This window comes from Eublepharis macularius, chromosome 6, assembly GCF_028583425.1.
Source record: "Eublepharis macularius isolate TG4126 chromosome 6, MPM_Emac_v1.0, whole genome shotgun sequence".
Taxonomy (NCBI): Eukaryota; Metazoa; Chordata; class Lepidosauria; order Squamata; family Eublepharidae; genus Eublepharis; species Eublepharis macularius.
The window spans coordinates 68,574,013-68,588,086 of record NC_072795.1 but is presented as its reverse complement, the minus strand read 5'-3'; the positions used below and the strand labels follow the sequence as shown (position 1 = coordinate 68,588,086).

Sequence of the window (14,074 nt, the reverse complement as noted above, 5' to 3'; positions counted from 1 at the left end):
CCCAGAGCCCTGACTCCGGAGGCAATGAGCATGGGCTGGAGGGGAAGGCACTTGATGGTGTAAATATTTATTTACTTTATTTATATCCCTGTTTTCTCCCCAATGGGGACCCAAAATGGCTTACACCATTCTCCCCTAATTCATTTCATCCTATAAAGTATGTTAAAATCAGTGAGTTGGGTGGGAATAAAAGGAAGTGACAATGGTAGCTCTAATGATCACCACAACTCTATGGTAAAACTCTCCGGTGAATCTGAGTTGTACCTGGAAGTGACATGCTTTTGACTAAACTGGAGCCTTTCCTTCCCCTTCCCCCCTCTACTGATCTGAGAGGCAGCATGCAACAGATAGAAGCCCCAGGATTCTACCCATCCCACCATAAGCAGGCTAACAGTAAGCCTAACCTTTGGTAACTATTCACTATCAATGGCATTTATAATGTTATGCATAAATGTGGCATAATGATTAGAGTATTAGGATCAAAGAAACAGGCTAAATTCTCTATCTGTTATTAAGTTTTCCAGATGACATAGGGCTTTTAATTCTTTCTCCCTCAACCTAACCTACCGCACAGCATTGTTGTGAAGACAAAATGGAAGAAGGGAGATGCTTGAAAGAAGGGCAGGTGAAAAATTTGACAGATTACAGATCAATCAGTTAATTAAATATTAAATTGCATGACTGGATTCCGTTAAAAAGTCTGTTCCTCAAAACAATATGATATAAAGCTAAATTTCTTACTTCAAATGGAATCAATACTTACAAGTCTTGTTCATGTAGGAGAGAATACTGTTTGTCAATGCTGAGTGTAAGATTCCAGTGCTATAAAACCAATTTCTTAATTTTCTGTGAGGAATATGTTTTTGTGTTGCCTAAATTAAGCAAGTATGTTATTTCCTTTCCATTCTTTCCACCCCATAAGAACAAAAGATGGATAAAAAAATTACTTGTCTTCTTCACAACTGATAAAGTTCCACAGGTGATACTGGTGGCTGAAAATGTGGCTTGCTGACCAAACAAACATACTTACTGCATGGCTTGCCTCTAAACTCTCTCTCACACACAGCTTGCCCCACATAATCTATACTGCCCTTTTTTTGCTCCCCCAACACTATTTTTCAGTGCTACCACTACCCCACCCACTCCAATATTTAGAAATTTAGAAAATTTCTATGTTGCTTTTCCAGGGAATTTGCTCTATATAATTTCCCATATGCAAGATGTAATTGAGAGACAAAATGTACCCAGAACACGGATTTGCATCACTGCTCCATGTAAACCGAAGAACATCCACAGTGGCTGGGAACAGTCCACGCAGACCTGCATGCCAGCACTTGCTCCATTGTGGCTCAAATGCAGTTCACCTTCTGAATTCACCGTGAAACCCAAAATGTCTCCACTCTGAAGAGGCACCAACACCCTGCAAACTGCCCAGAACTCTTTTCTATCCACTAAAGACTCTGGATTATAAGGAAGGTCACTAGGCCTCAGGGTGCTAGGATCACAAGTGGTCACCCCATAGGAGAGTGTACCAGTACGCGAAGTGTTGGATTTGTTAATTTTGACAAATATAGTCTCATTGATTCTAAGAGGCCTGCTGGTAAAAACCAAAGTTCTTTCTTCCCGAGCATGCTCCAGACGAGCCACGGTCTGGTCATCCAGAATTTTGATATGAGCTCCTCTTAGCTGGTGGAAACGGAGATCACTTTCAAGCTGGGATGGTAGAAGATGGGAATGTTGAGAGTTGAGGGAGTTCTGAGGGATAGGACACATGGCAGCCATGACATGGAAGTTCTCCTCCTGGAGGTTGAGATCACAAAGGCTCACAGACAGTCGGGTATCCTCAGTCTCTCTGCGCAGTGAGGGACGGCGGATGGCTGTGAAGGATCTTGGACGGAGGCAGTCAGGAGGAATAATTTCACTATCTGCAAAACAAAACAAAGCAAAACAAAACAAAACAAGAGAGGTCAAATGTGACCCAAGGATAATGAAATCATCTAAAATATTATCAGTTGCTCTAAGAAGAACACAAGGACTTGATGTCACTATCATGTTTCTCCTTTGCACACAATACACTCATACACAAATTTAGTCCACTGAACAGAACTCTTTAAACATTATAAGCATTATTCCAGTCAGACTCTTGAGTCAGTACCAAAAAGCAGCAATCCTTGGAGGAGGACAGCAGTGGCAAATTAGCAAGATTAATACTAGTAAGCCACTAAAAAGATACACACAAATTCTTAAAAGCATCTAGAATTATTCCAATGGGTAGAATGACAGTAACTGCTGTGCAGAAACTTGGATCTAACAACAAAGTTCACCATTATGTTTTTCCAAAACATAATATGGGAAAAGTGAACTTGTGTTATGAAACTGAGTAAATACTCATGTGAGAACCTGAGAATATATAACCTCAACTCAGGGGATGGTTTTTATCCCTGTTAGAGACTATGAAACATATTTGGTTTATAAATGACCTTTTAATAAACTTCAGGGATCATTTTAAATTGACTTCTGCTAGTATTTTTCCTAATGGTTTTATATTTTTATAGTATTTACTTGCAGTGTTTACTATAGATTTTATAGATATTTGTATTGTATTGGGTCAGAGAATATGACTCGCTGGATTGGAATCTATGATTCCCTTCCACTAAGTTGGATCCTATGACTCTTTTCTGCTAAGTGTTCTTTCCAAGGAGAAACACTTCCTTCAATGGAGAATTGCTTTTTGGGTATACTTTCAGACATCATCTGACAGGGCAAAGTCTTTCTTTGTTGAAGGAAAGCTTTTTCTTTTGGAGGAAGACTGATATGGCAAGCCCAACAGAACCAATGTCAAATCAGAGAATCAAAGCCAAACAACTTAATCAAGGAACACTGGTGCAAACCCAACAGAACCAATGTCAAACTACAGAATCCAAGCAGAACCCAAGACCAATGTGGCAAGCCCAACAGAACCAATTTTAAACCAGAGAATCCAATCTGGAAAATAAGCCTCCTGGCAAAACCACAAACCCTTCAAAAATTATAATCTTTTAGAAACAGAGAAATAGTAAAATGGTTAAAAATTCTAAAACAAGCAAGGAGAAGAAACAGCATAAGCCTTTTAGAACAGCATAAGCCTTTTAAACCCCTTTGAAAACAGCACAAAACAAAAGGAAGGAATGAAGAAGGAAGGAAGGAAGGAAAGAAAGAAGCCAAAAGGAAAGAAAAGCTCTAATCATAAATGGAGTTGAAATTAATATTTTAAAACAAATGCCACTGTGAGGAAACCAGCACTGAAGATGTTCAGGCACAGAAGAAAAAGAGGGTCTTCCCAGGCAGGCAGCAGTAGGCAGCAGAATTAATCCAAGGCACAGACAACAGCAGCAGAAACATACAATGCTTTTAAAAAATCTAAGCCTTTTCTGCATGTTTTTTTCCCCATTGGTTCTGGCCCCATACCGCATTGATTTCTCTCCAGACTTCTGCATGTGTGCTCAAAATACCCCAATCCAGTCTCTAAACTGCTTCCCAGACGTTTTTGTATTCTGCACAGAAAGGCTGCAACTGCCATAGAATCCATCTTCCCCCAGCTTTTCCGCAGCATTTCTCCAGGCACACAAACTGGGGCTTTTTTTTGAAGTGCAGAATGCTTTCTTTGGTGTGAGGCCTGGCCTTGGTCCTGTCTTTCACTCTCCTCTTTATTCCCCTGCATCTTGATTGCTTTAACAGCAACCAATCAAAGTTTTTTCCTGAATTAAAAAACAAAACAAATAGCAACACTGATGCCATTAAAAAAGACCAAAAGAAAAAAAAAACCCTTGCAAGTTTCCTCAGCAATCAATTGAGGAAACTAACTAGTCCTCAGCCAATGGACTGAGGAAACTAAGGAGTCCTCAACCCATGGACTGAGGAAACTGCCAAGTCCTCAAAGCCTACAGCAGAATCGGGGCGTTTTTCTAGTGCAGATTTTTTTTTAAAAAAAAAAAAACCAGATACCACTTAGGCTCAACTTCATCAAAGTGTAGAATTAAAGAATCAAAGCAGTATGGGGCCACAACTGATGAATAAAGCTGATCCAATCCTCATGGGGTGAATATGCAGAAAGCCCGAAGTAAAATTCACCATGTGGAAGAGGCCCTAGTCCTGAAATGGAGTCAAGCTGCAATCCTGAAGTGGAGGCAAGCAACAGACAGGGCTGCTTTTTATCCTCCTTGCCCATGTTCAGAGAGCCATGGAGGGCTCCGAGAGAAATGCCAGGACTGGACAGGCAGTTCTGGTATTCCCTCTGGTATTCCCTGCCTCCCTCCCCCCTCCCCCACTGCCTGGAAAACTCGTTAAATGGGAAAAAATAGGCCTGGGTTGAAATGCCAACCCCAGATATTCAAGTATATTCCTGAATATTTTCTAGATATCTTCAGGACCCAATTACCAGTATCCCAAGAATTCCAAATATTGTGGCAGATATTCAGATAGATCAAAAGAATATTGATAAGTGTTATATATACATTGCGCCATAAATATTTATTTATTTATTTATTTTATTTTTTCAATTTATATACCGCCCATCCCCAGGGGCTTTGGGTGGTGAACAGTTAAAATCGATAAAAACAAAAACTAAAATCAATATACAAATAATAAAACAAATTAACAAGGTGCAGTGGTGGGGAGAACCTTCCCCACCCCAAAGGTGGGAGGCCGACATAGCACCGCCCCCTTCAATCACCAAACGCCTGGTGGAACAGCTCTGTCTTACAGGCCCGGCGGAACGATAATATGTCCCGCTGGGCCCGGGTTTCCATTGACAGAGCGTTCCACCAGGCTGGGGCCAGGACTGAAAAGGCCCTGGCCCTGGTTGAAGCGAGGCGGGCTTCCTTAGGGCCGGGGACCACAAGTAAATATTTATTCGCTGATCGAAGCGATCTCCGGGGAACATACAGGGAGAGGCGGTCCCGAAAATATGCCGGTCCCAACCCACTCAGGGCTTTAAAGGTAAGAACCAACACTTTGAACCTGATTCGGAATTCAACCGGAAGCCAGTGCAGCTGGCGCAGGACAGGTGTGATGTGTGACTGGTAAGGTATACCAGTCAGGACCCGTGCCGCCGCATTCTGGACCAGTTGTAGTTTCCGGATCAGGCCCAGGGGTAGCCCAGCATAGAGTGAGTTACAGTAATCTAGCCTGGAGGTGACCGTTGCATGGATCACTGTAGCCAGGTCCTGGGGCGTCAGGTAGGGGGCAAGTTGCCTGATCTGACGAAGATGGAAAAATGCAGACTTGGCAACCGCCGTGACCTGGGCCTCCATCGATAGGAAGGCATCCAGGAGCACACCCAGACTCTTCACCACTGGCAAAGTTGCCAGTGGTGTCCCATCCAGGGCAGGGAGCTGGATCCCAACATCTGGCAGCCCCCGTCCCAGCTGCAGGACCTCCGTCTTCACTGGGTTCAATTTCAGCCTGCTCTGTTTCAACCATGCTGTCACAGCCTCCAAAGCTCTGGCCAGATTGTCTGGGGCCGTGTCTGGCCGGCCGTCCATCAACAGAAAACGTTGGGTGTCATCCGCGTATTGATGACAACCCAGCCCAAACCTCCGCACCAACTGGGCGAGGGGGCGCATATAGATGTTAAATAACATCGGGGAGAGTATCGCCCCTTGGGGAACCCCGCACACCAAAGGGTGACGGGGCGATAGATCTCCCCCGAGCGCCACCCTCTGTCCCCGACCCTGGAGAAAGGAGACCAGCCACTGTAAGGCTGTCCCCCTAATCCCCACGTCGGCAAGGCGGCTGGCCAACAAATCATAGTCAACCAAATGTACCAAATCATATCCAAATGTACATCCCTAGCAGCAATCCATAGCCCACCACAGGTAATTTTGGCAGCAGAAGGAAAAAGGAGGGGGACGCTGGCACTGTGTGTGCCACGTCATCATTTCCAGCTGAAAGGTTTTGGCTAGAGTTGGCATTGTATGATCCCATTTCCACCTGTCTGCCCCCAAGCCCTTCTGTCATCCCAGTAAAACTCCCATTGGTTGCCAGCTAAGGCAACACTAATTCAGTGTTCACACACACACTTGCATCCTAGCATTACCCCAGACTCAAGATGGGGCCAGGAGTTCTCCTGAAATTACACCTGATCTCCAGACCACAGATTTCAGTTCCCAGGAGGAAATGGCAGCTTTAGAGGGAGGACTGCATGGCATCACATCCCCTCTGAGCTCCCTCCCCTCTCCAGGCACCAACTCCCAATCTCCAGAAATTTCCCATGCCAGAGATAGCAACACTGTTGGATCACTGCACTGAAAATATCATGTCATGAAACAGCATGGCCAAATCCCACAGCTAAGACTTACAAATTTGCTACAGTTGCCAATCAAGAAATGAAAAAAGACAGGGGTATGCTCAAGGAATGAATGCATAGGAATCATTTATAATTCTGGCTGCAGGACTGGCTTTAAATAGTTTGCAACTTATTTTTAAATCAGGAGGATGTTAGTGTTCATGGTGCTTTACAACAGACAATCAATCTAGCAGTAGAACTGAGACTGAGAGGGAACTGTGGACTGCCTGAGGAATTCTGTTTGATAGTAGCTTGAAACCACAATATACCTTGGAGGGTTGGGGGACATCTTTTTGATTTTGCTGAAGTGCTTTCCTGAGGACTGTAAAAGTCTGCCACAAGTGAGTGCTGAAAAGAAAGCCACCTGTCTTTGATTAGTCGTGTCCACGGGCCTTGTTCACATTTGCAGTCTGCCCCAAAGGACAGCAATTAGTATTAGTAGAATAAGCTCTTAGAGCCAGCCAATCCTTAGCAATTCACACCTCTAAATATGCAGTCTGAACTAACCCCTATAACCCTCACAAAGATGTTGACCAGGAGCCGAACACTGGCGTCTATCTTCTAAACAGCAAAGTCATTGCGCAACAACTTGCTTTCTGTGCCTTGTTCTGCATTTGGATTAATTCATCTACAGATGCAAGATATGCATTTTGTTTAGAAAGAAGAACTCCATACAGAATTTGGTATGGTAGATGAAATTAGCACCTTTACTTATTTATTATTAGAGAAGTGTACCCAGAGATAGCTATAGTTTGTGTCAGAATGCATTAACACATTCTTTCCCAAAAATATAGCCAAAGTACTCTTTTTTCTGAATTAAAATGGAAGGCAGGCTTCATGCATGCACGCATGTGCGCATGCGCACACACGCACACACAGAGAGAGCTTTGTAAGGTATTTTGGTACCACAGAAATCCTTAATTGATTTATTTTCATGATAACATTCCAGTTTTTACCCTGACACCATAATCACTTTTGGAATTACAGCACTATGCAGCATACACACAAACACACCAAGTGAATAGTTCAACATTTTAAAAAATCTGGACTGAAATATAGCTATCATTAGTTCACTTAATTACTGTAATCCACTTTGGGTTTCAGTGAGAAAGGCAGACAGTCAATCAATCAATCAATCAGTCAGTCAGTCAGTCAGTCAGTCAGTCAGTCAGTCAGTCAGTCAGTCAGTCAATAAAATCAAGAGAAAATGAACATGTCTAATATAAATTGAAACCAACTCTACCAAAAGGAATACAATTCAACTAGGCTGACATAGTAAGCAATTTTATGGTTCTTTACATATTGAGCCAAACCCATGGCCTTTTCCTCTACATAGGCGTCAGTCAATTTATTTATACTCCTGTTCTCAAAACTGTTTTCCTATATGAGTAAGACTTTTCAAGTTAATGGAGTGTTGATTTCTGCATCACCTTGATAAATGCTGGATTTGTGCCCATATGCATGTACACAAATAGGCTTATTTAATCTGATGCGTTTTTAAAATACAGTTTACAGTCCAGCCTGAAGTTTCAGAGCAGGTTAAAACACACACAACCTAATCCGAACATGTTACACCTTACAAGATAACATTAAAACCATGGTCATCAGTATGTATGTACAATCAAACATTAAAATAGTGTCAAGATGGCAGCAACTTCCACTCTTTCCCAGTCAGAGTGTAAACAGGGAGGGGGAGAGGGGGTACGACCAAATACTATCAAAAATGTTTCAAATAATAAGGATAAACATTACAGCAAAGGGGGGCAAAGGAACCAAAAACAGATGGGGCAGCCCCATGACAGAAATAAAAAAGCCAAGATTGTCAGAAACAAGGAAAACAGAAGTAACAAATTCAACACCATTATGAGCATTGCATGTCAGATCCTGTATGATGAAAACAATTCAGATATTACATAGTAATTATATAAAGTGTTAAAAAAACAAATAGCGAAGAAAGAAGATATATAAATTACAGATCCTATCCGCTTATTTGTTGGCTGTACTTTCTAAGCTAAACCATTGTGTTATGTATGTCTGTAATATGCACATCATTAGCCACAATGTTTGTGCTCACTTCTGATTATTTTTATTTGCACAAAAGATGGCGTCAAGGACTCCAACTTCAAGGAAACTGTTTCCCATGCCAGTGTTCTAACTCAGAAGTCTTACACTGCAGCCAAGGTCAACCTCAAAGACAATGTCAGGAATTTTCATGTTCCCTTCATGGCATGTGGCCAATTTGGCTGCATTTCTGAAATGAAAAAAGGAGTTTGCAATATACTTAAATACTTTCCTTAAAATCTCATTTGAGATTCTCAAAAGCATTTACCTGCCTGAGGTGGGGAGGCAGATGATTAACATTCATGAAGGTGAGCCAAGTAATCTAGAACTACTTCCTTATAAACCAGAGCATTTCAGTGACTCTTCGATATGCAGTCTTGAGAAAATGTCCATTTTACAGGCAAGTTTATTGTGAAACTTAATTACTTTGATGTTTTTTAAATGTTATGTTATTACGTGTTCTTTTTTCTACTTGCGTTAATGAGAAGAAAAAATATAAAAGACTGAGATGTGGAATCCTTGGCTAGCATTGTATATTAACATCAATTTAAATGCTTTTTACATCAGCAACAGCTGCAAAGCAGGCAGTTGTAACAGCAGCTCTAATTTGGTAACTCTAGCTCCCAGGGCAGGTTGAAATTAGAATGGACCCTATGAAGGGCATCTGCAGTTAGCTGTGCCAAAGGATATCTCCGAAAAGTTCAGCCATTCAGTGAATTCATAGAGCATGGTGGGATGACGAGTGTCCAAGAGGAAATCTTGGCAGGTCTAGCTGAGGGCGCCTCTTCTTCAGATGGATGGCATGTACTTGTGCTCTCTTGTGGCACGAGCTTATAAAATGTAGCAGAACAAACTGGGACTTATATCACTCCAGCTAAGGCCTCAGCCACCTAAGCAAGCAGAACCAAACCATCTCCAACTGGCTGGGGGTGAAATCCTTTAGAAAGAGACACAGAACAATCTGTTTCCTGGAATCTGGACAGTCTTCTGAGCCTGTGCGGGGCTGCGAGGCCACCCGCGCCATTCGCCTGTGGGGAGGCGAATGATGCGGGCGGCTTCCCAGCCCCACACGCTGCCTCCATTCTGCCCTGTGTGATGACGTCACCGAAGTGACGTCATCACGCAGCGCAAGGAGAGCGTGCACAGGGAGCGCGTGCGTGTGGCGGCCAGCCGAGGGTTGCCCCGGGTGTGGGCAACCCTAGATCCAGCGCTGTTCATGGCAAGAAGCTATCATAGGTGGTTTGCCATTGCCTGCCTCTGCAACCCTCGTCTTCATTGGAGGTCTCCCATCCAATTACTAACCAAGGCCGACCCTGCTTAGTTTCTGAGGTCTGATGAGATCAGGCTCACTTGGGCTATCCAGGTCAGGGCCTTCAAGATGGTACATATGTGTATATGTGAAATCAAGTGTGCACTGTCCCAACTTTTATTTCAGAGGAAACTGACCCAGTGATAAGCCACTATTTGGATAGGTCTGGGTTTCAGCTGAAGAACATTTCCATCTCATTTACAGCAGTTTTGCATGTGCATCATGTTTCCACGGCACCCACAAAGTAAGCATGGGCACTAATAGCTATTCACTGGATGGGTAGTTTAATGCTGAAAGCAGGTTGCTATGGAAAGAGTGACACAGGAATCCAAGATGACTCAAGACTACTGATGCACAAGGATAGCAGCCCATAACTTCTAGTGGTATTTGCTGCTCGGCTTCCCTCTTCTCAGTATGTTGGAAACAGATCAAAGGGTAAATAAAGCATGTGAAATATTCTTTCTCCCTCTCCCATTACCATTCCCCAGAGCTTCCAAGACTATTTCCAAAATTATATCATGCTTCTCACATAGCCTCAGTGACATCAATCGTCCTGCACCAATTTGCATATGCAATTTGCAAATTCTTTCATCTTCACAGTCTTCCCTTCCCTTTTATTTCACATTGGAGGGAAGCAATATCATTATATGCTTGTGCTATATAATAAAATCCAGCCCCCATTCCCTGTGTTACTTATCAATATTAAGAATATTAAAAGGTATATAAGTATGGAGTGCAGGATTTCTCCCAGGTTTGAAAATCCTAGAGACTTGCCAGCTAATAAAGATGATTCAGAAGGAGGAACACAGTTCCTTACCATGGATAACTAAAGATATGAAAATCTAAACAACTTTTGGCTACGGTGAGAGGGAGAGATGAACCAAGACTTTGAATATAATTCTAAAAAGATCTATATAACCTTCTAAACCCATTGATTTCAATAGACTTAGAAGGGTGTAACTCTACTTAAGATTTCACTGTCTACTTATCAAAGCAGAAATATTTTTACTATGCTTTGATGGTAGCTTTTTACCTATCCACCTAGCAACGGTGGCATTTGCCCTCTCACCAAGCTGCAGACTAATACAGTAAGAGGTATAGTGGGGGGATGCGCACACAACAAACGTGTCAGAAACAACTACAAAAAGCACTGCAGTTTCATTGCACCTGAAGCCGCGCAAGAAACATTCAAGTCATTACAGTGTCAAACAATGATGGGATCATTAAGGACCAGCAATGAGGATAGAAAGCCTAACTTGTTCCAATTTGTCACCTATCAAGTACTGAAGTATTCTTTCAAACCAGGTATGGGGAAATGGAAAGTAGACTGGGTAGACTGGTAATTATCCTTCTCTGTAAGGTTGATCACTTTGAGAATGAGTATGAATAAATGCAGTTGGCACAAGAAATGTTATGAAACAGTGATGAAATAAATAAACAAAGCTGGAAAACTAGCTGTGGGCACCAGCCAGTTTTTGTGGTCCCAGAAATTCACTGCTCATGCTTGGGAATCCATTTTTACTTATTTAAGAACAGTCAACTTTCTTTCCTGCACCCAATTTGTCAGTGTAAAATTAAGATGCCTCCTCCTTAGTCTTCATTTTCTGCACAGTCTATACAAGAATATATGCTTGGAAACAAGGTGCTGACATTACTCTTCATCTCCATTGTGCTGGCATTCGTCTCTCTGCATTGACTTGTGACCATACCATTTGTTCAGCTAAACTCAAAAGACCTGGCAATCCCTTTTCTAAGAGTTCTTTGCTGAGAGAATGATATGAGTCTGAGTTGAAAGGTAATTGCAAGATAAGGCAGAGAGACATGCAGAAGAATGGGCAGGAGCAGGCTACTTTAATTATCTAATGTTCGTTGCGAGGAGACAATGGCGAGTTTACAAACCAATGAAAGGTGAAGTCTGGCACAAGGGAAAAACCCAGAGAGAGATTGCCCCCAGTCAAGCATGTCTATTATACGAAGTGTTCTCATCTGCTCAAGTTGCTTGGTGACACAATACTCTGCTATCTTGCCTTACTTTTTTTTTTTGGAATGTAATATATTTTATTTTGAAAAACAAAATAGTAATAAGAAACAATACAAAAATAAAACAAAAAGTTAGCTAGCACAGTTGTATAAATCAGACAGAATATATAGACTACAGAGTTTCTCCCCTCCATCCCCTTACTTACTTATATTAAAATACATTCTATTCAACATTTTATACTCAGCATTTTAAATTAATGATTTGATAACAAACCCATTATATTGATAATTGATAATTGATCAATTATATCGATCAATTATATTGATCAATATATAGACCCAGCAGCCGCCCCCAGTACACACCTTCCAGCCTGCGTCGGGAATACCGGCATGCTCCTTTTTGGCCTGGCAGGCAGGTACATGGGGGGTGCCGCCAACAAGCAGCCAGACCCCCCGCCTCCTCTCCGTGCCCGCCAGCCGCTGGCATCACCCACCATTCCTGTATCGCTGGGAACACCGGCGCGCTCTGCTTTAGCCTCCATGAACTACGAACCGGTTCGGCAACGGGAGATGTTCATTGTGGTTTGCTAAGTCGGGATCGTCGTCTGCACTGAACCATGATCCACTGGTTCATTAATTTTTTGGCGGTTCGTGCCCATGTCTACTAGTGAGTGTTCTAAACATCAGTCACCAAGTTTTCTGACTATAGAAGCAGGGATTTGAATTCAGGTCTCATCTAAGTCAAACAAACACTCTAGTCACTGGCTCTTATAACGGTAGTACAGCAACTGATAATACTATAAAAGTTTCCCCATAAAACAGCGTATCTGCCATTCTACTTGTTCCCAAATATTTTTGATGTATGAATGGGAATGTTGGGGACACAAATATACATTAATGCAAACAATTTATGCTAACCAACAATCATTAGATCCAGTGGCAAATTTCGCTGGCGCATGTTTAACTCAAAGGTGTATAGATTGAACCTTATCATCCTGAATGGTTCGTTACCTGATGATTGTCCAGGCCAATTTACTTATTGGTCAGGTATAAAGCATTCAACAGTTGATTACATAATGACCTCCTTGAACCTTTACAATAGTAATATTAAATTCAAGATTGATGTGAGACCAGATAGTGGTCATTTACCCCTTAGTGTTAGTTGGGGAAAAATACTAAGGCCTCCTAAGAATAGGGATAGGACTGGGCTGAACGTGGTACAGCAGGTACGGAGGGTTAGAAACAAATGGAATATCAAACTTAGTGAGAAATTCCTCATTTGGACTCAGACTGAAGAAGCAAAATCTATCTCCCATGCATTGACGTTTATAGAAAATGGAAACGCTATAGTAGAAACATATGATATGCTTATATCAAAGCTTACCCCCCTCCTATCAAGAGTTGTTAGCTCCAAAGGCAGACGAACACCACTGAATAAAAAGTGGTTTGACCAGGAGTGCGTACAAGCCAAGATTGAACTTACAGACAGCCTAAAAGCATTTCAGCTAATCGTGAATACTATAAAAGATTAAATGTTCTATGTTATAACAAATTGTACTTCATGAGCATCTGGTATTCAGATTAGGGCCTCTCCTTTGAATCTTCAGGGATGATGTTCTTCATATGCGAGGAAGTGCCATGTTAGACCAAAGCATTTGAAATTTAAGCCCCTCTGAATTCTTCCATTGATTTTCATGGGTTTTAGGCAAGACTGAGGACAATCCAGACTGGACCTAAAATATAGAAATTTAAACATGCTTCCAACTCTTAAATTACTCATCTTTGCTACATTCACTCTTCAGCTTTTCAATATAACCTTTTAAAATGACTTCTTTTTTCCACTGCATGTGGTCATGTGCCACAAGAAAAGAACAACATCACATTGCCTGAACACATAAGCACCAGCACTTCCCTTGGGAAAGAACTTTCATTAAGCCAATAAAATGGCTGAAATACTGTTTGTTTTCGTTCTCATGTTCTGGAAGAATCAAGTTCTTGGGAATAGCATAAACGTTCTGCCATCATTCTTTGATTTCTACAAACGTCATATTTGTATTATGCAAAAAAATTATTTACCATCTCCATAAACATCCTCTGTGTGCAGTCCATCTGGCAGCCAGGAGAGGGACTTGGAACACATTAATTTATTTACACTATAAACCACTTTATAATAAATAAAAAAGCTCTTAATACTCCTCCACAAGAATGAAGCATGTTAGCACGCTGCTATTTTTAGAGTACCTTTTGAAGCTGGAAATCCAATTTCTAAAAATTTAGAGGAAAAATGGATTATGGTCCTCCTTTCTATACTCTCAAATGGACTATTTGTTAAGTAGTAGTAATAAGTTTAGGCAATTTTTGGTGTGGTCTGCCAGAAAAATGAGACAATATGATGGGAG

The 14,074-nt window shown here is 41.7% G+C and overlaps 1 protein-coding gene across 2 annotated transcripts in view; it reads right to left on the bottom strand.

Annotated features, from left to right (window-relative positions):
• NEURL1 (neuralized E3 ubiquitin protein ligase 1) overlaps positions 1–14,074 on the bottom strand; it is a 90,596-nt gene that overhangs the window by 10,794 nt on the left and 65,728 nt on the right. For both annotated transcript variants that reach the window (XM_054983775.1, XM_054983776.1), the window contains exon 4: positions 1,245–1,925. In XM_054983775.1, the coding sequence (XP_054839750.1) occupies positions 1,245–1,925 (681 nt within the window). The remainder of the gene's footprint in view (positions 1–1,244; positions 1,926–14,074) is intronic.